The sequence below is a fragment of the Pogona vitticeps genome, chromosome 6 (genome assembly GCF_051106095.1).
Source record: "Pogona vitticeps strain Pit_001003342236 chromosome 6, PviZW2.1, whole genome shotgun sequence".
Classification (NCBI taxonomy): domain Eukaryota; kingdom Metazoa; phylum Chordata; class Lepidosauria; order Squamata; family Agamidae; genus Pogona; species Pogona vitticeps.
The window spans coordinates 94,416,900-94,440,608 of record NC_135788.1 but is presented as its reverse complement, the minus strand read 5'-3'; the positions used below and the strand labels follow the sequence as shown (position 1 = coordinate 94,440,608).

Sequence of the window (23,709 nt, the reverse complement as noted above, 5' to 3'; positions counted from 1 at the left end):
GAATGTGGAATATTGTGCTTCTGTATCCACAATTCGAAATTCGATAAAAATGGCCCAAGATTATGGCACAATATTGTGCCCATTCACAAAGTGATGCCAAGCAAGGGGAAATCCCAGAAGCTGACTTTTATTTTCATCAGTTAACCACTTCTCACCCAAATACAAAGCAATTGTCAGGACTGTTTTTCAACAAGCGTGAATGGCAGTGAGCACAAGAGGGTATCCTGTAGACCATCTTCACTGCTGCCGTTGGTGTTATCAATGTTCAGGTTGCCCTTTGCTCTGTGAAGTTTGGTATTCGTCCTGCTGGCAAAGGAAGCCACATGAGTTTGCAAGAGCTGAACAGGACTGTTGATGTTTTGGAGGTCACTAATTTGTAAGGATGTCAAACGCTGGAGGGGACTTGAAGACACATAACAATAACCAATTATTGAAATGTTTGATATGCCTCTTTCAAAGCTTTGTTCCTGGCAGGAAGATTTCCAAGTGCCCCTCTTTTGTATTCAGCCCTGGCTGCCACTGCAGCAGTTTCTTTGTGTGGTGAAGTGAATGGTACCTTGGGACTGCCACAGATAAGACCTGGGTTTAAATCCATACTCAGCTAATGAAACTCACTGGGCGACCTTGAGACAGTCATAGTATAACCTACTTCATAGGCTTATTGTGAAGATAAATTACAAGAGAAGAAACAGGTACATTGCCTTGATCTCACAAGAGGAAAAGAAGAATTGGAATACGATTAATTAAAAACTCTTAAGCTGAAAGGGTTTTTTTCCCATTTTTGCTGTACATCCATTCTGGTTTATTTGCATCAAGCACTCAGAAATGATACAGGCCCACCAGACAGAGGTATGACTACTTCAGAGGAAACTGGAACTGTTACCTTCCATGAACTGGAAAATATGGTCTTCTTCATTTAGCCGAAATGGCATTAGCCTTTTCCACACAACTGTGTCACACTGCTGCTGACTCACGTTCAACCTTTGTTTGTTTGTTTGTTTGTTTGTGTGCTGTGCTGTCGCTGTCAAGTTGGAACCAAATTATAATGACCCTAATAGGGCTTTCAAAGCAAGTGAGATATTTAAAAAGTGGTTTTTACCAGTTCTACGTCCCCATTGAGTTTCCATAGCTGAACGAGGATTCAAACCCTGTTCTCCATAGCCCTAGTTTCTCACTCTATCCACTACACCACCCTGTTCCACCTGAGTGATTATGGTCCCAACACACTTTTTGCCTACACTACTGCCACAGATATGCTTTGGAAGAGTTCCAGTTGCATGCATTTTTGCATTATAAATGATAACACACAACCGTGGGCTATGAAAAGTCTATTTTAAAAAAGATACATGCCATCCCAGAGTGAAATCAGATGACCATGTTGGCTCCTTATGAATTAACAGCAGATATTTTATTTAGTGAACTAGATATCCATGGAAAAGAGTACACGTCTGGCAAAGCTCTGTATTTTCTTTGTCTCTGCTTGGCTTTTTCTACTTTGGGCTTTTTCCTTAAAGCATTTAAAAACAAAAATAAAAATACTGAGAAGAACATGCCCATAATCACACTGAAGTAAACAAAGCAGCTCATGTATGGTGTAAGTATAGAGATGTATAACATTGATATGTGTGTGTGTATATATATAGTGTGTGTGTATATGCTCAATGTTATACATCTCTATTTTTAAAAAGACAGTCCTGAAATCATAGGGCAGGATGCAAGGATATACAGTTTGCTAGATCCTTTTGCTTCCTCCTCTCTTCTCCCCCTGCCCATAGAACCCTAAAAGTCTCATTTTATGTGGGAAACCCTAATTCACATGTGTGTGTATGTGTTTTCTGGAAAACTAGCTCTCTCTCTCTCTCTCTCTCTCTCTCTCTCTCTCTCACACACACACACACACACACACACACACACACAGAGTAAATCATACTTCGAGAAATGTCATATCAGGATTTATTTAAGAGAAAACTGAAGCCCATAGATACATCAATAAAATCTATAAAACATTTTTACCATTATTATGCTTTCAGAGAGCAGTTAGCTACAGAGAAAAAGGAAGTTTTCGAGTGGTGCAGGGAGGAGAGGGGAGTAGCTTGATACAAAGTGGAATTTGGCATAAATAAGCTATTTGGTTAGATTCAAGGAACCAGTGCAGCTGTACATTAGGCGGAGCAGTTATAATAGGCTTTTCCAACCTGTTGCCTTCCAAATGTGCAGGACCACAGCTCCCAGACGCTCCCTTTAAAGCAGCATAACCCTTTATCCTTCTAAATAATACTGTGGAGAAACAAAGAAGTTATCACCCTGTCTCATCGGCCGGTAGACCTACCGGGCGGCTCCCTCAAGCCCAACAGCTCAGACATACAGCTAGAGTATCAGCATCCAGATTTTCCATTTCCTAAACCCGACTGCCAATATCATAGGCAAACAGCTACTAGCAGCATCAGGTATAGCTGGAGCTAAGTCACTAAGCCACAAATGGGAGAACAAGGGAGACATATGGATGCAGACAGAATAGCTGGGCAGAGAATACTATAGCTGATTATATATCATCATCATCATCATCACCACCATCATCATGTGCCATCAAGTCAAGTCTGATGTATGGCAACCCTTCTTAAGTAAAGAAATTGGGCTAACCCAGCATCTGCCAATTGGGTGCAGCCCAGATATATTGGGACTCCAGATCCAATAACTCCCTTAAGACAGCAGGCTATGGATCATGGGAGTTGCAGTCCAACAGTTCTGGAGGGCACGTGGTTTGGGGGTTCTGGGCTAGCCCAAGCAACAAAAACTTGGAATGAGAAAAAGAAATACTGGTACACTTTTAAAAATTATATTAGTTACTGTTTGCTCCTAACATACAATCAAGATGTAGTGGCTGGAACTGTGGGATGTCTTCCATGGGACAGAGGTTGAAGACCCCATTCAGCTATGAAGCAGGCTGGGGATATCTTAAGCCAGTCACTATCGCTCAGCTGACCAACCTCATAAAGTTGCCATGAGGATAAAGTGGAGTTGGTCAGTAGGAAGAAGGGGTGGGGGTGGGGGACAGCACTGCCTGGGCTCCTTCAAGGAAAGGCAGGATAAAAAAATGTAATAAATAATAGACAATAACTACAGATAACTGGAACTAAATGCTGGCAACAGTTTTGCAGCCGAAGCCACTGGTTGAAATCTTAGCTCACTTTTGCTGTGTCTGCATTCGTGGTCTTAATGGTGAAAGGTAAGAGTTCCCCCTAAATAGGGAGTCCTCAAGGAGAGTGAGCCCAGGGGTTTCACTGGGTGATCTGGGCTTAAATCGGAATGGAACTGCTCTGCAGCCATAGGGACACCACTTTCTCCCAAGCACTATTCCCCACCAGTAAAGCTGAAATTGACATGAGTGCAAGAAAAATCACATTACAAAATCCCATATGCCTGCCAGCATCATCCAAGATGCTCAGGGAACCAGGCCACTATCCTTTCCCTGGGAGAACAGTCTCCTCATAGCTTGCAGGCCTGTTGTACTGGGTTTATGTTTAGCTTGCTACCAGTCTCAGAAGTCTTAAAAAGCAAAGGTGAGAGGGTGAAAAATGCATCCATCTCTAAGACTCTGCCCCTTATTGTTTCTTCTTTCATTGCTGAAACCTGCCTGCCCATTCATTTCAGTAATGGGAAAACACCTGAATCTTAGCTAGCACTAGCTGGAGAAGCAGCCTTTGGTGACATGCAGGATAAACACGCACAGAAGGCCAAAAGATAACGCTGATGAGGGGACACGAAGAGGCACTTGGATCGATCTCACAAAATAAGTCACCCCTCAATCAAATTTTATACAGAAGGAAAAATAATTCTAGATATCCCCCAACTAAAATGAAGTGGCAGAGCCTCTCTTCAAGCCAAATGAGCTCACGCAAAGAGCTGCCTGCCAAGGCAGACTCAGAGTGGCTAGAGAAGGGCTCACAATCAAATGTCTCCTGCCCAAGCAGAGCCTGGCTGAGTTAGGCTCCACAGTGCTGCAAGAAGAGGAAATGTTTCATGCCAAGAAGCCAGAACAGGTCACAGTAGCCTATCATGGGTCAATCACATGGGTGAGTTGGCACACTCTGCGGTCATCTCCATGTCAAAGACTCGCAAGGACTCTGCAAGAAAGAGAGAAAAAGAAGAACATGGTCTGACTGCAAATGCAGAAGTCTTGCCCAGGCCAAAGACAGTTGAGCATCTCCTGAGAGAGGGCAACATCACAGTCAAAGCTGTGCTCTTTCTTGGATTCCATGCATATGCACCAAGAGCAACCATCCAGAACAGGATATATATAACTGAAGTTTTGAGGGTTGGGACATAACAGCAAATCATGGTTTAGTTGAAATGGAAAGCAACGAGTTGATTTGCAGAAGGATGGAGTGTGTGAGTATATGTTCATTTTACAATCCTCCAAACTAGCCTCCAAGCAGCGGTTTAGATGACTGTCTAAATGCCACCGCAGGAACAGGTAAGGAAAAAATGGTCCTCTTCACCCAACAGCCACACAATTGTGCCAAATTGTCTACATACTCACCAAACTGGCCACTGGCATTTCCCTCGGCTCCCTCACCGTTACCACAAAAAGGGATCAAGGATTCAAGTGTACGGGGAGACATGGGTAGTTCAATGGTGTTACTGCAAGTTGTCCTGGAGAGGAAGAAAAAAGGAGGAGCGAGTTAGAAGCTGTAAAAGATTTGGCTGCAGCTCCAGAACCACTAACCTTATATATATAATCTCTTTTTTTTGGGGGGGGGAGGCAGGGAATACATTGGGGCAATGGCTGTTTGCTCTCTTTCTTTTTCTCTCTCTCCATTTATTATGATTGTAATGAGACGTCTCTATTGGATTTTGTTTCCACCATGTCCACTAGTCAAGTGGCAAAGGGAAAATCCATTTACTATCTCTTCTTTTATTACTTTTCAGCAGCAGTTTGGCTGTTTCTAGACAGAGAGACCTCCAAAAGTTGAAACAGAAATATGGGTGAGCCATGTAATTGCCGTATATGTCCCTCAAACTGTGGGGGATACTTACGGGGTCACGCAGATGAACTTGGTCTTCAGATATGGAACTGTACCTGCTGGGGGTGAAGAAGAACAGGTGTTTTTTTTTTTTTGGTTTATTGGATTTGTATTCTGCCTTTTCCTTTCCCAAATGCAACTCAAGGCAGTTCATAGTAAAACTGAATGAAAACACAATTAAAAAACAAAACCAGTTCAGTACTAGACACAAATGCATTGAGGAATTTGATTAGCTGCTGTTTGTTGGAAAGCTGAAGCAGTTTTCTCTCCAGTTCCTTCTGCTACTCTCCTCACAAAGAGGATTTGGAGGAGACAGTGGAGAAAAGACAAGCATCTGTGCTCTTCTGCTTTTAAAGTTGCAAGTCAGATTTTGGAAGTGAGGAAAATTGGTAACAATTGGATTAAATATTCATTCTTGAATTGTCTTCTGGTTTACCATCTGTTTGCTTTTTTGCCAACATGTCCCCAGATTTATAGGCACAAAAGTAAAAGATTGTAACAGTATCAAAACAAACAAACCCAAACCAGATGGGAATTGTAGTTCATTGGCAAAGCACCTGCTTCGGATACAGCAGACACCAGGTTCAATCTCCAACATTTCCAGGTAGGGCTTGGAAAAAACTCCTGCCTGAAATTGTAGAGAGCCAATGCTGATCAGTGTGGACAATAATGGGACTAGGTGGACCAACAGTATGACATGTTATAAGGCAATCCCCTGTTCTCTAATACTGTCCCAGACTGTGCCAGCTAGGGGAGCAATGAGGGTCACCCTTATCAGATAGCTATGAGCTATCTGAGTCCTTCATGAAGAAGTCCTAAATTCAGTGGAGTTCATAGCCCTATTCAGGCGATCACAAATAGAGTTTGCAACCATATGCGATGAGAGGAGCAACAGTTCAGACAGGAAAGCCTCTGCTATCTGTGGAGGTTCTCCAAACCATTCCAGATCTTCAGAGACCCTAAAAAGGACTCCTTGAACAATGAGAGCAACCGACTGTATGGTTTTCCAGGATTTATAATCATTTGAAAAAACGGGGTTTGTTTTGTTTTTAAAAGAGACTCTCCAGTCCGGACAGTTAGTTGCTCTTTACATGGGAAGAGTGACAAAGTGGGGCTAGTTCACTTCTCGTGTAGGATTTTAACTCTTTCTGCGAAAATGTTCCTGCCAGAGGAGAAAATAATAGATGAAGTGGGGCAACAGGGGTGAATTCCTTGCTTCATTACAGAGTCTATTTTTACCTTGAATTTTGTGATCTTGGCCCCGTGCAATCTTCTATGTGTGCATATTCAGAAGTGAATCCCACTAAGTTTACTGGGGCTTACTCCCAGTTAAGTGTAATACAGGACTGTGGCCTAAGCTACTCAAGATATATCCAGCACAGGGCACATATGTTTAAGTTCCACCTGCCCAACATGAAACCAAGAGATGGATTTCCACTATTTTTGTTCCTGTTATTCCAGAGCCTAAGGGGAACAACTCAGAAAGCCAACTACTACCTGGATCAGGGGCTTCGGGGTGCTCCTGACTCTCTGGACGGCAGTATTTTCCAAAAGCCTCCTCTTTTGGAATATCAGGGTACAAGTAAACAAGTGGGGAGACCAATATGTTGGTGGCATCCATAATCTTGTAGCCCATAATAATCTCAGCAAAGGACATGCTGTTCAGCTGCTGCTTGGTGTATGGCTCCACTGACTGGATTTGGGTCTTCCCTGTGGCAAGGAAGAGAACAGAAATGTAGAGGTAGATTTTAGACAATACACACAAGAACCCTGTGTATAATTTCTTCCCCCACCAAAAAGAAAGCCAGCATCACAGGAGTAGAACAATAACAAACTATTACCTTCAAGAGGAAACACAGGAAAGTAAGAAATCTTATAGAAAGGCTAAAACCTGTCACAGAACCTTTTTGAATGTTTTTTTTAATAGGGAGATTGTCATTAGTCAAATGTCAGTGATTGGTAACATTTCTGGAATAAGTGAGACCTCAGTTCTGCACAGTTCCAAAAACTGAGTATTTGCTTGCATGCACAGAAGGTCTCAGGTTCAATTTCTGCCTATTCTAGCTAAACAATATCAGCAGGACTGGTGGGAAATGATGAGAGCTACTTCCTAAGAAGATAGGACTCTGGGCTAAGAACCCTGACACCTGCACCAATACACAAGCGTAAGTGAGACAAATTCACTAGGTTTAAAAATGCCTGCAGCACCACAAGCATGCATAATTGAAAAAAAGAAGAAGCTCAAAGTTAAACCATAGCAATTTTCATTCCGAAATATAGGTTTTACCTTTACAAAACAATATCTTCAATACCCTAGAATTCATACTACTAACAGATTAGAATGTATTCACATCTACTTGAAGCCCTAAATACAAGGTAGTTGCAGCATTGCAAGATGCATTCCTTACCGCTAATGTCTTTCTCCACCCATGTGAAGGTGATTCCACCCTCTTTGCTGCTCTCACTGAAACGCAACAGGAAAGTGCCTGGAGGCTTCGTGCTCAGAATTGCTCTCTCCCGTTCTTTGCTGATAAAACCCATGATATACCTGAAGAGGAAGAGATAATATGGTTTGTTTCCTTACATATTTTCAAAATAATCATGAAAGCAATTCTCTGGTTGGAAGAAGCCTTGTAGCTCTAAATAGTTCAATCTTCTGTTCAATAAACCCCGGGAATACAGTAGCCAACATCTGCCTGAAGACCCTCAGCAAGGGACAGCCTACCATCCTTTTAAGTAACCAGTTCCGTTGGTGGACCACTATCAAGATGTTTGCTTCAATCTGCTTGCCTGTAATTTAAGCCCATTAGGATCAAGCCTTGTCTCTGCAATAGCAGATGGGAAGTCTTTACCCTTCACTATGTCACAGTCCTACAGTTATCATAGCATCCCCCCTCCCTACCAGGTTTACTTGTTTCAAATCAAACTTTCCCCGTTGTTTTCCACCACCCCACTGATCTCTGTTGCCTTTCTTTGAACCCATTCCAGTCTGCCTGTACCTGTCCTTAAAGTGTGGCATCCAGAAAGGAACACAGCGGTCTAGATGATGTCTGACTAGCACAGAATAAAGTGGGCTTGTTACTCCCCAGGTTGCACACCGTGCCTACTTCCTGCCAACTAGAGTCTGTAGTGAAGGTTTAATCTCGCTCCCCAAAAGCTTTTGGAGAAGCTCTCCCCAACCTAGCACCCTCCAGATGTTGGGGGCATACAACTCCAGTCATTCCTGAACTATGGCCAGGCTGAGTTGGGGTGATGGGAGCTGGAGGCCAAAACAGCTTGAGGTCAGCAGGCTGGCGAAAGCTGTCCAAAGGGTTGCCACTCAGCCACTTTACTGGCCGAGAGCAGAGACAGAGGCAGAAACTGCCTAGCAAGAGGAGCAGCATTTGGGGGAGGTGCCTACCCTTCATTCCAGAGTGCCAGGATGTACTTCTTTACCAGATCAATGATATTATCCAACCAGACCCAGAAAGAGAAGCCTTTGCCTGCCATGTTCTCCTGCAAACAGGAATGCAAAAAAAGACCTGTGTAAATAAAAGCGGCTGATGAACCCTGGGCACTAACACCGTACCTAACCTTCCTTAAGACCATACCTTGCAGAACTTTGCCCATGTAATCTGACATCCAGAATAATTGATGCCAGGCCCTGGAGTAAGAGGGAGATAAAAGAGAAAGTAGAAAGAGACAATGTTGTATAAAATTATTAGAACATTCTTACTTAACAGGTATCCTCCAGTTAGACTGCACCTCCCATCATCTCTGTAGATGGCTCTGGAACAACAGTCAAGCTTATGTGGAAGGGCTCCAGGCAGGAGAGGAAAACAATCCTGGGTTGGAGGCCCCAGATTAACCAGATGAAGGGACCTAGATTTCCACCCCTATTAGCCATGAAGCTCCTTGACTAAGGAGAAGTAGAACCTCTCTGCCTAAACCACCTCCCAGGACAGTAATGTGGGCAAAAACTGAACAGAGGGGGAAAATCATATCTGCCACATTGAATTCTATCTTTCTCTGGAGGAAGGGTGGGTTAAGTAAGTTAATCCATCAAGATGAACAGGTTAAACTTAACATCTTGCCTGGAATGTTTTGATTTTTAAAATTAATTGATAAGAGAAGCTGGGAATTTAGTATTTCAGATTCCAAACATCCAACATGTCGATGCTTTGTACATTTTTTGGCTCCATATTTCAATCACTGGCCAAAGGACCTCGGAAATATACAGCAGTTCAGTCCTGCTAATAGGCAAGGGCTGGTGCTCATAGGCAGAGCTTGGAAAAGTTAACTTTTTTGAACTGCAACTTCCTCAAGCCAGCAGAAACAAAGTCTGAAAAAGGTGACCCCTCCCTTTCTGGCCTATTCCTTTCAAAAAAGGGGAGAGTTTGTTACCAAGGAGTTTTTCTGCAAGCGTCGTCAGTTGCTCAATGCTGAGGCCTCGCTTGGTGGTTGAGGAGAACTGCCAGCTGAGCACCTCTGCAACTTGGTCCCAAGTGCCAATAGGCGGCTTGGTGAAAAAGTTCACATTCTATCAAGAGAGGAAGAGTGGAAAAGCTGGAATAAGGAGAAATGAATCCTATTGCTCTCTTTTGCATTTTGAAATCTGGGAAGCTCAACTTACCTTGGGATTGTTTGTCAGCATGTTGTACCACAAGATCGATGCCCAGGCATTTGGCATCTGGCAGATGTTGGAGATCACCACTACAGGAAGTGAGTGGGTCTGTGGGAAATAAAAAGAGCAGCAGTGAGCATGGGAAAAAACTGTATTTCGCTTCCTTGCTACTATCCACTGTCTCTGTTGATCAACACCCCCACACTCTCATTTTAAACATTAAACCAAACCATCAAGATTGTAGTCCTCATGTATCACAAAGCTAACTGCCTGCACGTGGGGGCTTGCATGATCACTTCCACATCTGTGATAAAGGAAGCTGGAAATTTTGGCATCTGCATAAAGCAAAAGTGACGTTACCAGTGGAGGCAATGAGCAGTTCAATAATCATGGAGACTTCTTTGCCTTTGTTTCAATCACAACTGGGAAGATAACTTTTAAAAGAAATTACAATGGTTGTCAGTTGCTACTTTTAGAAAACTAACTTGCTAGGAGTAATAGAATATGTTAACCTGTTGCTTCTGGTTAATTCCTTCTTTTAAAAGATCTTAAACATTAAAAACGAAGGTCTAATGCTGGAAATAAAATTTCCTAGTTTTGCTTCCCAAAGCATTTGGTCTCCCCAAAAGAAAGTAACTTTATTACTCTAAAAAGAAATGTAACTTCAAAAAATGTCATGTAATGGCACCAACCTTTGGTTTCAACAGACAGTAAGAGGGTTTTGCTTTTGTCATTTTTTTTGTCCTTATTGTTTTTGACCAGCTCTGATCTTCTATATTCATTTTCATGGCTGTTAGTTTGGTTTTTCAAGATACCATATCCACATTCAGAATACAGTGAAGCACAAATTGACACCTTTGTCCAGAGCTACACACATGTATGCCAAAGTATACGTAGAAGGAGCTGCCCCATTCATTTTAACAGACACAATAAGTCTATATATACAAAGGGGAGATAGATACATACAATGTACCAGGAACACCTGCATCTGTTTCATGTTCCCCATCTGATTTGCATGGAAGATGCTACCTGTTACCATACACCCAAGTTAACATCTAGGTTTCCACTGTTGTTCTCATTCTGCTCATGAGAGTCTTCCCGCAAGACAGAACTCCACTGGAGTAGGTGTTTGCGAAGACTCATAATCCACCCACAAAGGGGTTGGCTGGAGGTGAAACCAGTCCAACCAGGGGCAAATGCAGGGCTCACCTCTAGGTCAATCTTCAGCCCTTGGTGATAAACCTCGGTCTCAAAAGTGATGAGATGGAGCTCTTCCGTGACTATGAGAGAGGCCTGAGGAGTAAGCAGTAAAGGAAAAGTTGAAAGGTTTCTGCAGATAAGTGTTTTTAGCCTGATGAAAAACCTGTGATACTGGTTTCCTTTTTAAGCTCTGCAATCACTGTGGTGAGGGTAAAAAGTCATGCTGAGAGATATGCAAGTGGAGTGAGCCTCAAAGCGTTAAAAAAAGTCATTTAAATACAGGTCTCCTGACTACTACTATCATCAGATTCAACACAGCCAGCACTGGTCTATTTCTGTTTACAGGAGATACTGGAATGTAAACATTCCAGACACAAGATAGAGACCTTACGAGCTCCGGAATTTTCCACAGGAAAGCTGTGAGGTGCCAATGAGTAAGGGAAAAAAACAAGGGCATGCTAAGATCAGATCTGCAACTAGCATTTTCCAGCAGAGCTACATAAGTAAGTGTTTGACATTAAAATATCTGATTTCACATCAACAGTCTGGTGAGGGGGACTCACATCACAGTTTGCTCTTCCACCATTACCACATCTCTGCTCCCGTAGTGTCTGTGGGGGGTTAAAAAAGAGAGAGGAAGAATTAGACACAGGGGGCTAGTATGGACACTGAAATCAGGGCCGCCAAAAGGAATGGGATTTGTCAGAAGTGACTTGAAGATGTATTAATTTTAAAGGGACTGCTTTAGATAGAATTTACACTGGATTCAGCCCTGTGTGGTCTACCTATTTCTCCTCCAGTAGAATCAGGAGGATTACTTTAGTAGTTGTGGCTTCCATTTTTATAAAATGCAGTTCAAATCTGGAAAAACTGGTTTAGGTGCTTGTTGTGGGTTTTTCGGGCTCTTTGGCCGTGTTCTGAAGGTTGTGCTTCTTGACGTTTCGCCAGTCTCTGTGGCCGGCATCTTCAGAGGACAGGAGTAGGAAACTCCTAACTAGTTTACGGTTTGGATAATATGAAAATGTGATTAATCTAAAACGTACTGCAAACAGAAGCATATATTTCCACCACTTTTCCAAGCTTGTTTGGTGAGGACATGAGAGAGAGCCTCCACAGTGGCTGCCCCCCTCCCCAGCTTTGGAATGCACTGTCTGAAGAAGCCAGGTTGCCCCCCCCCGGTCCTTCCATCGTCAGACAAAGACCTTCCTTTTCAGACAAGTTTATAAGCAATAAGTGGGGATCTAGGGAATTTTTTTCTTTATAAAATGTAGGTGTGTTTTTTTTTTAAAAAAATCTAAAAAAATGTTTTAAAAATTGATTTCAACCTTGATCAATGTTCAATTTTATATGTGTGTTGTGTGTGTGTGTGTGTGTGTGTGTGTGTGTGTGTATAAAATTGAACATTGATCAAGGTTGAAATCAATTTTTAAAACATTGTTTAGATTTTTTAAATCTTTTTTTTATCACTTTGCATAGCATTTCAAATAATAACAACAACAATAATAGTAATAGCAAGGTTTTAATTGCTGTGAGCCACCTTGGATCCCCTATGGGAGAAAGGCAGCATATAAATAATATAGAGAAGTAAACAAGCAACCAAGGTTACAATCTCCTTGATGTCATTCTTGGAGGAGTTGGAAGGAAGCACAGGGCTCAAGGTGTGTTCCGACTTATCCTTGTAACACTAAACTATGGTTTAATGCAATATATGAACTGGGGCTGCGTGCTGAAGGAATTGCTAGCCAGACTGGTGCGTCCATGAAGTTGCGGACTGTCTTGGGAAGAGGAGAACAGAGAGGAAGAAGAATAGAGGAGCCAAGCAACTCACCAAATGCTTGAACTCTGCAGAGAGGCTGCCATTGTTGGACTCCTCCATATTCATCACCTTTGTGTTTGTGCCCAAGATGTTAAATTTCCGGGACCTTGATGGAGAAAGAGGTGGGGAGAGGAATTTCTTTAGCGTGTTCGGACACAAGGGCATCCACAGGAATCTTTCAGGAGGGAACAGCTTTAGTATATTATGTTAACCAAATTTAGGTGCATAGCATGCTCCTGCAACACAATGTATCTGCCTGTACAAATTAAATTAATTAATTAATTAATTTAGGGTTGTGGCAGAGCAAGTGCTCTCTTCCTTACTCCTCCTCTTTGTTTAAACCTTTAAAACAGTGGTTCCCAACCTTGGGTCCCCAGATGGACTAGAAGCCTTCACCACTGGCTTTGCTGGCCAAGATTTCTGGGAATTGTAATCCAACAGCATCTGGGGATCCAAGGTTGAAAGCACTGCTTTAAAATAATCACCCCTTTAAAGACAAAACCCAAGCCTCAATATGGGAAGGAAAATTTGGGGAATCGGGAGTGTTATCTTATAGATGTCAGAGAGTGCAGTGCCTCGAACATACCCCCGGAGGGCAGCCACTTCACCAGAATCCCTGCAGAAGGAGAAGAAAAGGAAAATACAGTCAGATAAGGACAAACTGGAAATAAAGGTTATTTTATTTATTTATTTATTTATTTATTTATTTATTTATTTATTTATTTATTTATTTATTTATTTATTTATCTGTTTGTTTATTTATTTGTTTGTTTGTTTATTTGTTTAACTTATATGCCGCCCACTCTACCCAAAGGTCTCTGGGCGGCTTACAACAATTAAAATTAAATTAAAATACAATAAAAGATAAAATGATTAAAATACAATTAAAATAGATACTCTAAAAATTGCCATCAGGACCCACAGTTGATGTTATTTCAATTAAAAGCCTTCTGGAACAGGAAGGTTTTGACCAGGCGCCAAAATGTCATCGTTGGCACCAGGCGAATCTCAGTCGGGAGGGCATTCCATAGTCTGGGGGCAGCTGCCGAAAAGGCCCTTTGTCTACAAGCTGTCTCTCTTACCTCCTTGAGGGATGGCTCTTTCAAAAGGGCCCCCTGGCTAGGTCTTAACTGCTGGGTAGGCTCATATGGAACTTGTTTGTATTGTGTAAGCCAAAAATCAGAAAAGGCTTGCTGCTGAAGGACATCTTTCAGTCTCACATAGCTTTTTAAAAAAAAGTTGTTTGCACTTACTTGTCAATACAGACTTTGATTTTCAGCTGGTAGTTGAGCTCAGGAAATTTAACCAGTAACCTGCCAAAGCCAAAGGATCTATTAGCTTTTTGAAGATGCTAATTACTGCCACCGTTCCCTGATACCCATGCACGTGAATACAACACACATTTTATCTGCTGTTTTATTAGCTCCAGATTGGGCTGAGTTGGAGGGAACACGATTTGAGCACTTGTCTGCCTACTGGCCAACACATGGGGGGGGGGGAAGGAGGAGGAGCAGGAGGAGCAGGAAAAGAAGAAGAAGAAGAAGTATTTTAACTGAAACTAGTTTTCATCGTGTAATGCCAATCTTCAAGAAGAAAGACTTCATTGTGAGCAACATCTATCCCGTGATCCCCTCTGTTGCACTCTGCATTCTTATATTTAGGGTCAGTTCAGAATCTTGAGAACCTGATAGGAAAACAGGAAGCTCCCTTAATATTCCCAGTGTGGTGTAGTGGATAGACTGACAGATTAGGACTCTGGAGAACAGGGTTCGAATCCTCATTGGCCATGGAAACTCACAGAGGGAGTGGAACTGGTAAAGCCACTCCTTAAATATCTCACTTACCTTGAAAGCCCCATTAGGGTCACTACAAGTTGGTTCTGACTCCCTGGCACAGAACACACACACTTTCTATTGAGTCAACCCGCTGGTCTGTCTACTCTAGCATGATCAATGTATACACAGAAGAACTGGCATTTGCTCTCCAAGGTTTCAGGCAGGATTCTTTCCTTTCCCTTTCTGGAGATCACTGGTATTCCCTGGTGGTCCTCCATCCAAGAAATACACAATCTCAACCTTGTTTAGCTTCCAGAACCAGACAAAGCTGGTGTAGTCATAAGGGAATAGTGGCATAAGACCATCTTTCCTTGCTTCAAAAAGCAAGCTGCTTCTATGGATTGAATGATTTACATTTATTTACAGTATTTGTATCCCACCTGGTACAGTATCCTTGAATTTTCAGCACTTGCAGAAAAACCAATAGGTTTGTAAATATGTTTGCATTGCTTTGTGCCTTCACACAAAGCAGGCAAAAACAAAATACTTGGGCAGGGGTTGGGGTGGGAATCAAGACAATTTACACAGATTACAAAATGTAGGTCTACAGTTGTTTGAATGCAACATTATACGGCTAGCTTACATACAGTTCAGCATCAGTAATCTCCCCGACTCTGAATTTATACACAGCCAATTACTCACCGCACTTTCGTTGTGAACTGTACCCCAGTTTTGATAACCAATGGGCGATCTGGGTGCATGGGCATACATGGCTGCCTCTCTACCACAAATGCACTGCAAAGAAATAGGACAGGGATGAGAATGGGCGGTGGGTAGGACCAACTTATTTTCAAAATCTTAAAAATAGCTTCTGGGTGTATACATTTACCTAAGGACACTCAAAGATTTCATTCTGCTTGCATCTAAATAATGAATCAATCTGATTTGTACTCCCTAGATTAATATGAAGAAAAGCTCTTTTGGGGGGAGCTCATTTCTCCAATCTTTTTTGCTATGTTTATTTGGATTAAAATATCTGATGGCTAAAATGCCTGAAAGAATGTGTAGTTTAGAGCAAAATGCATACAAGGCCAGCACAAAATGGTAGATAGTTGAAGGTTTTGGATAGAACAAACTAATGAATAAACGCAGGTGGAACTATAATGGGCTTGAAGTAATACTGGTCTGTCCATCCCTACTCACACACCATTAAAGCACCCATCATCATAATACACTGAGGAATGGCAGGCAATACCTCTTCATGAGATTCCTGAATAATTCCACAATGCGCTCCTCCAGCAGGGGTCGGTGCTGGACAATGGGATCACCCTTATACGAGACCTTCTGCTGGAGCTCCTCCAGCTTCTTGATCTGTTGGCGTGTCTGAAGTTGGGATTCTGCCAGGGATGTTATCCTAGAACAAAGGAGAAGAGATGTGATCTCACACATATACATGCACAGTAACATCAACGAGGCCTCAGCTCAACCTTACATTGGAATAGATGTGGCTTCTACTTATTTCGGAAAGACATCAAAATTATCGGTTGGGCCATCAATCCACCTATGTCTAGGGGTAGGTAACCAACAGCCCTCGAAACATTTTTGGGCTCAGTTGCATGATTATTGGGTCTTGGATGATGGCACCTATAGGCCAATAATATCAGGGAGGGGGGAGGGTTATAGATTCTCTGCCACTGAGTTAAGCCCAATACTTCCTGCTCTCCAAAGAATTGAGGGTTGTGTCTCTTCCTCTTGCTATTCAGAAACGTCCTGCCATAGCAAGTGGCAAAAGGACTTCATTACAGAGCCTATAAGAAGACTGTGTTTGTTTCTGCCTTCTCTCTCTTCTTGACAGTGGGGTACTACTCTGTACCCAGTAGTTCATATGATTTGGAGTGAATCAGAAAGGAAATTAACTCTCTTTTTGTAACTTCATGGAAAGAAGATGGGTTAAATGGCTGGGAGAAGGAAGGGCAGCCAGGTTGCTCTGCTCTCACCAGTTCTCGAGGCGATCAAGGCAAATGTTGGGCGGGCCACCAATGCATGCAATCTGCTGCCTCCTCTTCCAGTCTGCCAGCTCCTCATCCACCAGCGTCTTCTGCACGTATTCCATGGCTGACAAGAGCCCAGCCAGCTCACTCACAATTCCCTAGGTGGGGCAAAAACAAGCATGCTGAGGGCTCCCTCTCGTTTCATATTAGCATCTTGCTTTTACCTTCATACTCACTGCTTTGTAAATATCGTGAAACTATATTGTGCATATCACACACACACACACACACACACACCAGACATACAATGATTTTGCATCAACCCATATCAACTTAAATACAATTGGTTTCATTCAGACTTAAGATGTAAGAGTCCCACTGAGAGCAACTAAATTGTCTGGGCATGACTGAGTCCTCTTGATTACAATGGTCTTTCTCACTATGACCCTTACCCTCCGCATTTGATCCAGCGCTGACAGCATCTGCTCCAGTTGTTGCATCTTCTGTCGTGTCACTGCCTGGTTATTTCCATTCAGATCTTGCATGTCTAAAGATCCATAAGAGAGAGATAAAAAGCTTTCTTACTATTTCAGAAGGCCTTGTAATTCTCTGGATTCTTCCCCTGCACACTTATTTTATCAGCACATCTAAAAAAAAAATTAAAAAAGCAAAAAAACAAGAAACAAAAACATTGTGGCACCTTACAGACTAGCTGCTATATTTTAATGGGAGCTTTCATGGATCAAGTCCACTTCCTCAGACACAAGACAGAAACTATATGACTGTCATATTTATACATGGTCTCATGACCTGATAGGTCATGAGGCCATGTGTAAATTGTCACTAGTGAACGAACTGACAATGGTTAGCTAATGAAGGAATAGGCTATCAGGTCGTGACTAGCATAGAGGATACAAGTGACAAATTGTGTGAATCAATGTGGCATTTCACACTTGGTAATAAGTTAAGGACTCTTGACTAGGCATGTTTAGCCTCAGAAGACTAGGGGAGATATGATAGCACTTTTCAAATACTTGAAAGGTAATCATGCAGAGGAAGGCAGGACCTGTTCTTGACCATCCCAGAGTGCAGGACACATGATAATGGGCTCAAGCTAAAGGAAGCCCGATTTAGACTGAATATCAGGAAAAACTTCTTAACTGTTACTCATACAACAATGGAACCACCACAAGAGGTGGTGAGCACCCCAACGCTGGAGGCATTCAAGAGAAAATTGGACAGCCATTGTCAGATTTGCTATGATTTGGATTCCTGCATTGAGCAGGGGGTTGAACTTGATGGCCTTATAGAATAAAGATTCTATGACTAATAATCAGTCCTTTTAAATGAGTCTCCAGTATCTGTATATCTCAGCAATTTCTCTTTGAAGCCTTGTTTTGTACAAAGTTGACAATGGCTCATTAGTAAATGAACAGGTATATAAGCCTGTGAACAACAACAGCAGAGTTGACAGAAGCGGCCCATTTGTGGTACTCCAGATATTGTTAGATGCTGGCTTCCCTAAGTTGAAGTCCAATCATACCTGGACAGCCACAAGTTCTTCAAATCAGTAACTACTACAGCAGCTGTAGTAATAATGGTGACATTTACATCCCTTTCCCCACCACACACCCCAGTAAGGTCAGGACAGCAGAACTCTGTTTTTCAACACCTCCAGCAAAATCATTCTTATCAGCCTAATCATTCTCCTGATAAATAAGCAACTTGTTCCTGTTTAACACCTTGACCACCTTAACTTTTTCTGCATATAAAAATGAGGGGTGGGTGTGTTTTGCTTTCCCATTCCTTTTACTGTTTTATCCTCTTCACATCCAATAGAAGATTTGGTTAAGTCAGCTTTAAAACTATTCATCTGTGATCTCTTATAAAATATTTTGGGGAATAGAGAAAAATTGGTCCCTACACGCTTCTGTTTCTCTGTGGTTTTCCCTTATAGTTTTAGGGTTTTCCCCCCTTGATGCTTGCTCTAAACTGGTTTTTGAGTGCCACTCCCAGACATCCTTCTATCAGCACTAACTATGCTAGCTGGAGGGCTCTGGAACATGTACGTCCAGAAAGTTGTTTTCCCTCTTCTTCAGCAGTGAAGAGACCATGATGGATAATATCCTTCATTTTGCCAAACATTTCTAAGAAGCTTCCACCTACCGCCTTGACTCTTTAAGGTTTTGTAGTTGAAATCAAAGTCATCCTGGAGATTTTCCACCACTTTCATCTTTTGCTCTAGGTCCTGCAAGAAAAACAAGGAAAATTTCACAGAGCCGGGGCCAGTTACATGTTTGAAGCACAAATCTCAGACTTTCCCAGCACCACCGCCACCGGCAGCCAGTATGAACTTCAGCTCTGCTAACCGGTAGTTACTGGGAGGTGTTAGGTCCTGAAATTAACACTTCTAAGCTCTGATGCAACACTGATACAGTTTGAAAACTGGGAAGAAGGGAAACAAAGATGTGGTTCTCTTCCACTTACCTGCACCCTCTTTCTTACATCTTGCAAGTGTTGTTCCAGCATCTGTTGCTTCTCTGTCACAACTGCAGCTGTAGGGTGGTTTGCCTGCCCGCCTTGCTGCAGTAAAGTGGGGGGAAAGGGAGAAGACAAGAAAACCATTTTTAAAAAATGGTTACACAAAGACAGCCACTTATTCATATGTTTTTAAAAAAAGGGTCCATGAAAGGCACAGATATGCATCAAATCTGCATGTGCTAACTGTTATATATAGATTGCACATTTAGAAATTATTACTATAATTTATACGGAAACACAATACAGCTCACCTATAGCAGAATTAATGATCTAATATGATACGATTAAATAGTACTATTAAAAGATTCAGAGATAATGTGTGGGTCATTAACCTTCATGGGTCATACATCTAAGTACAGTATCACAATGTGTAAAAGTTACATTCCCCTACCACCCTACCTAGGAATAAACTCCACTGACCACTGACCCTTAAAGGATCTTACTTCTAAGCATAGGGTCATGAATTCCTACAGTTATGTGGGGTGTGGTATCTTTTTAAAGCAGTTGAACTAAACTACTACTTAGCTCATTTTCGGTAAATAAGCAAGAAGTTTATCTGGTTTGTTTTCTTTTTGAAATATCCTTTAATTAAGAAGAAGGAATATTCTTTCTGTTCAAATGCAAATTAGCAAAGTTTAATCGTTTTATTTTTTTCCTCCTGGATTTTTATAAACCTTCTTGGAACACTGATTTTTACATTCCTTCACTCATCGTTCCACACGGACATTTTTTCTTTTTGAGAAGGGAAGCATTCTGGTTATTGCTTTCCATGTTTCCCAAATTGTAATCCAAATTATAATCCTATGTGATATTTATCTGGAAAAAATTATGAAGATTAGTAGTTATCTCGTGGGTAAGTTCATCAGTCTGCTACTGTAGATTTCAAAATGCAACTGTTTCATACAGTTCTCATTTCTTCAGTATCTTTTCTAAACAGATTAAGGGATGCTTAACATAACACTTTGATTCTATTTCAATTTTCTTAACTACTGTATTCATGTCTCTGTGGGAGTTGTAAAAAAAGAATAAGTCATTAATGCTCAGGAATAGAAAAGAAATATGATCTTGTTAACATTTGGATTGAATGCTTCTAAGTATCTATCAAAAAGGCATTTTGAAAGTATTTCATAATGCTTTTGGCAAACAGTCTGTACTATTCTCCATACAGTTGGACCTTGCCTGCTTCAGAGCAATACTTTTACCTGAGTCTGTAGAAACATCTGGTTAGCATCTAGTTTTCAGAGAGAGAGGCATATTTGGAACCTATCTGAAATCAAGCAGCACCTGATAACGTCAGTTCCACCAACCCATTCCTAGAACAGGTTGAGATGCACCAAAGAGCCAGACTACAGCTCCCATCCTCCTCAGCCAACATGGCCTATGCTATTCTCTGCAAGAGAAAACATGAGGATACTTTGGGGGAGGCTGATGTGCAGAAGGGCAATGTCTATAAATTGCATTGGATTCAACCACTTTGCTTTCTCTACCAGGAGTACATTTTGAAAGACTGCATGTAAAGCCAGACCTGAGTAGAGAAAATGAAGCGATAGACAGAAATGAAACCTCTCGAGGTGCAGCAGCATGCACTAACCTGTCTGGCACAGCTGGCTACCTTAGCCAGAAGGCAGCATTTCCTGACACACAGTCACAGATTCGTTAAGAAAGTGTGGGGCCAGAGTATCACTCCTTCAACATTATATTTCTTAGAGGGAGGAGCTCATGGCACCCAGATGTTATCATGATGGGCTCGCACGCATACAGTCCAGATGGTTTTTGCTTTTACACTCCCATGGCTAGAAAAGACCTTACAGCGAAGTATGACAATAGCACATGGCAAACCAACCAGAGCAACCTCCTCTCACCTGTGCTGCTGTGGCTGCGGTCTGCAGCAGCCGATTCTCTTCCCATAGGCAACGGGCTACAATGCGGGCAATTTCCATTGGTTTCTCCAGGTACCTGCTCTGTAAAGAGAAGCAGAAAACAAATTAATCCCCAAAGAATTATGATAGAATGGCTCAGTCTTTCAGGCCTGGGCTTGAGAAAGGGGACACTAAAGCCAACTGGGAGGGGAGGGGAACCTTAATTTAAGGAATAGGGCAATGGGGTATTTTGTTCCTTTTCCTTGAGTGGCAGAGGCATGCTGTGTAAACGCCATGTGGTGCCAGTTTCGGATTCAGATGCCTAACAAGAGCACCCATGAATTTATGTCCTACAGGATGTCATCATAAAAGTTAAATTAAGCCTGGCATGGCCCACGCCGTGAGCTCAAGACTCAGCAGCTAACCTCTCAAGAAAGGCTCTCATACCACCTCTTGAGATAACCGGTGGAGAAGCCCCATCCTTGAATTCCACCTTCTCCAAGATGTGGGCTTTCCAGCTTTGGTGCAAGTTTTTCCATATTCCAATGTTTTAATATGCCCTCCCCTCCCCCCGCCTCATACTTACTAGCAATTCAGAGGTCTAAGCTAAAACAGTTTTCATGGTATTGGTTCCACTTTTTTTGCATGTGACACCTCCCACCCCCACCCCACCCCAAACATAGCTCCTTAGAACCTGATCAGAAATTGAACAGTCTGCTCAAATGGAAAGATATCGCCTACTCTTTCTTCAGATTATCCCAGGCTTAGTGGTGCCATGGTGTGTTGTGTGTATACAAACAGAAAGAGGGGAGGAAGGGGACAGAAATATTGCTTCACTAGCCTATCCACACAGTTGCCAACAAGAGGTATGACCTGGTTTCACCCCAAAAACAGAAAAATCGTTAAATCAGTCCCTCAAATCTATGTGGTTTGTTGCAACTTCTATGCTATTTTTAGCTGTCCGGAATCCTAATGTTGTTTATGTAAGATTTGTGTAACCTCCCACAGCTATTTGCACCTAACTGATAAGTTGCTGAAGCACATCTCAGTTGCACAACTGCATGCAAGGCCAGACACACGATTGAGACATGACCCAGAACCTTATCAATTAGCTGCAATTAGGTGCAGCAAGCTATGCAAACTTTAAGCGAAACAGGCTTCTAGCTCTTCTGTTTTTAATATCAGAGGACTATGCCTGCATTGCTACCTAAAACAGTGTACAGTTTTCACTGTTTTTTATTATTTTAAGCTTTCTGGAAGCTACTCTGAGAATTCATATAAACGGGAAAATTCAGGATGTTAAAATATTCCAATTGTAATAAAGGTAATAAATGTAATTCTAACTGCATCTAAACTGGTATAGAAGACTGATGTTCCAAGTTCCGCATTCTTGTTTTGCAACTTGAATATGATGAGCTAAGCAAATGTGCTTTTGATTCAACTTCTTAGCTCAGCTTGCAAAATAGAAGCCAGAAAGTTTGTAGTTGTTTGGTCCTGAGTGCCAATGACACCACAGGAGTACTGGGGACAAGGGAGCAGGACACAGAAAGAGAAAGGAAGATATATTCCAAATGTAGACATTCATGCAAATCTATCTCTACACCAAAGTCTAAACAAACAAAAAACCAGTCAAAAATATCCATAAAAGCTAAAAACTGGCAATTCCTGTTTTTAAAAAAGTCACTGGACATCTCAAGATTCTGCAGCATCCACTTTGAATTCTAAGTTAACAATTAAAATCTATCACAAGGTATGGTGGGTGGAGGTGGTATACACGCTCATACAAGCATCCTGCAGAAAGAGGAGAACAAGATGTTTGCAGCACTCTGTTTCAACTTTATGTTTTTCTTTTGTCTCCTTGCACTGTAAGGTGCTTTTGCGATAACCTGCTTATTACTATGCATTTTATAACCCTCCAGGAAACCACAATCAATATTCTGATGGCTGCAAAGGATCTGTATTCTGCTCTGTGCAATGAGAATAAAATACCCATCAAATATGCTGGTATATGATGGGGTCTGACAGAACACTAAGAAACTAGTGTTGTCAGAAACAAAAGTGGAGGGAGTAGCTTAGATTGAAGCCCCCCCTCTCAATCCCCTCATCTCTTTCCAGCTGTTGGTGGTAGTTAAATGCTGGAAACTGCAGTGGGTGCATCTCCTTGATCATAAGGGCTGTTCTCCTGCAATGGAATCTCAATTAAAACAAAAACCCAGGCTGCACAAGTGACCTCCCTTGGAGGAGATCCAATAGCTGCTAGACCCTGGAAAAGATTTTTCTCTGTGACATGAATAAAGTGTGAGTACAGGGATGGGGGAGTAGACATGGAGAAAAGAATACCTCATTATGGTCTCACACAGAGCTTGGAAAATTTATTTTTAGAAGTCATTTGTTTCCATTACTTGTGGCAATTTTTGAGACTTTACCTGTTTTCATTACTGTACTTGTTGCAATGTTGAAAAGGTAATCTGTTATACATTTCTGGTACTGTATCTTACTCTTCTCATAATTTACTTTCTTTTTACTTATGATTCATAAGTAAACAGCATAACCTCATGAAGTTACTCTCAAAATGCTTTCATATACTCTCTGAAAGTAGCATTTTAAAGTAAATTGGAAACGTTTCATCTGTAAATTGACTCTCTCCTTGCTTTTTACATTACTTTTAAAATGTAATACTGTATTATTAAAAACTCCCTTCCAAGTCACTAATTATAGGTACTAAATTACAGACTGTGATATTGTATTCACATTTTCTTGCCATGATGCAGGAAACAATATAAAATCAAATTTTCAGATTCTCAATTAGCCTAGTTGAGTGTGGGATGGCATATGAAAGGCCTAGCTGGAATGAGGAAGCCTCTCATGCATTTTATGTATTTATTTTATAGCTGGCCCAT

The 23,709-nt window shown here is 41.7% G+C and overlaps 1 protein-coding gene across 11 annotated transcripts in view; it reads right to left on the bottom strand.

The window, feature by feature from the left end:
* Positions 1-1,939: 1,939 nt before the first annotated feature.
* The window catches only part of STAT3 (signal transducer and activator of transcription 3), a 45,158-nt gene continuing 23,388 nt past the window's right edge, over positions 1,940-23,709 (bottom strand). For 4 of the 11 annotated variants that reach the window (XM_073004283.2, XM_073004284.2, XM_073004278.2 and 1 more), the window contains exons 4-24: positions 20,813-20,911; positions 18,897-18,992; positions 18,576-18,657; positions 16,862-16,956; positions 16,416-16,567; positions 15,674-15,832; positions 15,121-15,213; positions 13,897-13,956; positions 13,230-13,259; positions 12,656-12,749; positions 11,391-11,438; positions 10,837-10,920; positions 9,637-9,735; positions 9,408-9,543; positions 8,615-8,667; positions 8,425-8,519; positions 7,433-7,572; positions 6,519-6,734; positions 5,038-5,083; positions 4,541-4,653; positions 1,940-4,124 (exon numbers count right to left, since the gene is read on the bottom strand). In XM_073004283.2, the coding sequence (XP_072860384.1) occupies positions 4,066-4,124; positions 4,541-4,653; positions 5,038-5,083; positions 6,519-6,734; positions 7,433-7,572; positions 8,425-8,519; positions 8,615-8,667; positions 9,408-9,543; positions 9,637-9,735; positions 10,837-10,920; positions 11,391-11,438; positions 12,656-12,749; positions 13,230-13,259; positions 13,897-13,956; positions 15,121-15,213; positions 15,674-15,832; positions 16,416-16,567; positions 16,862-16,956; positions 18,576-18,657; positions 18,897-18,992; positions 20,813-20,911 (2,049 nt within the window). In that variant the 3' untranslated portion in view covers positions 1,940-4,065. The remainder of the gene's footprint in view (positions 4,125-4,540; positions 4,654-5,037; positions 5,084-6,518; positions 6,735-7,432; positions 7,573-8,424; positions 8,520-8,614; positions 8,668-9,407; positions 9,544-9,636; positions 9,736-10,836; positions 10,921-11,390; positions 11,439-12,655; positions 12,750-13,229; positions 13,260-13,896; positions 13,957-15,120; positions 15,214-15,673; positions 15,833-16,415; positions 16,568-16,861; positions 16,957-18,575; positions 18,658-18,896; positions 18,993-20,812; positions 20,912-23,709) is intronic. The other 7 variants (XM_078377879.1, XM_078377881.1, XM_078377876.1 and 4 more) reach the window with 3 other exon arrangements.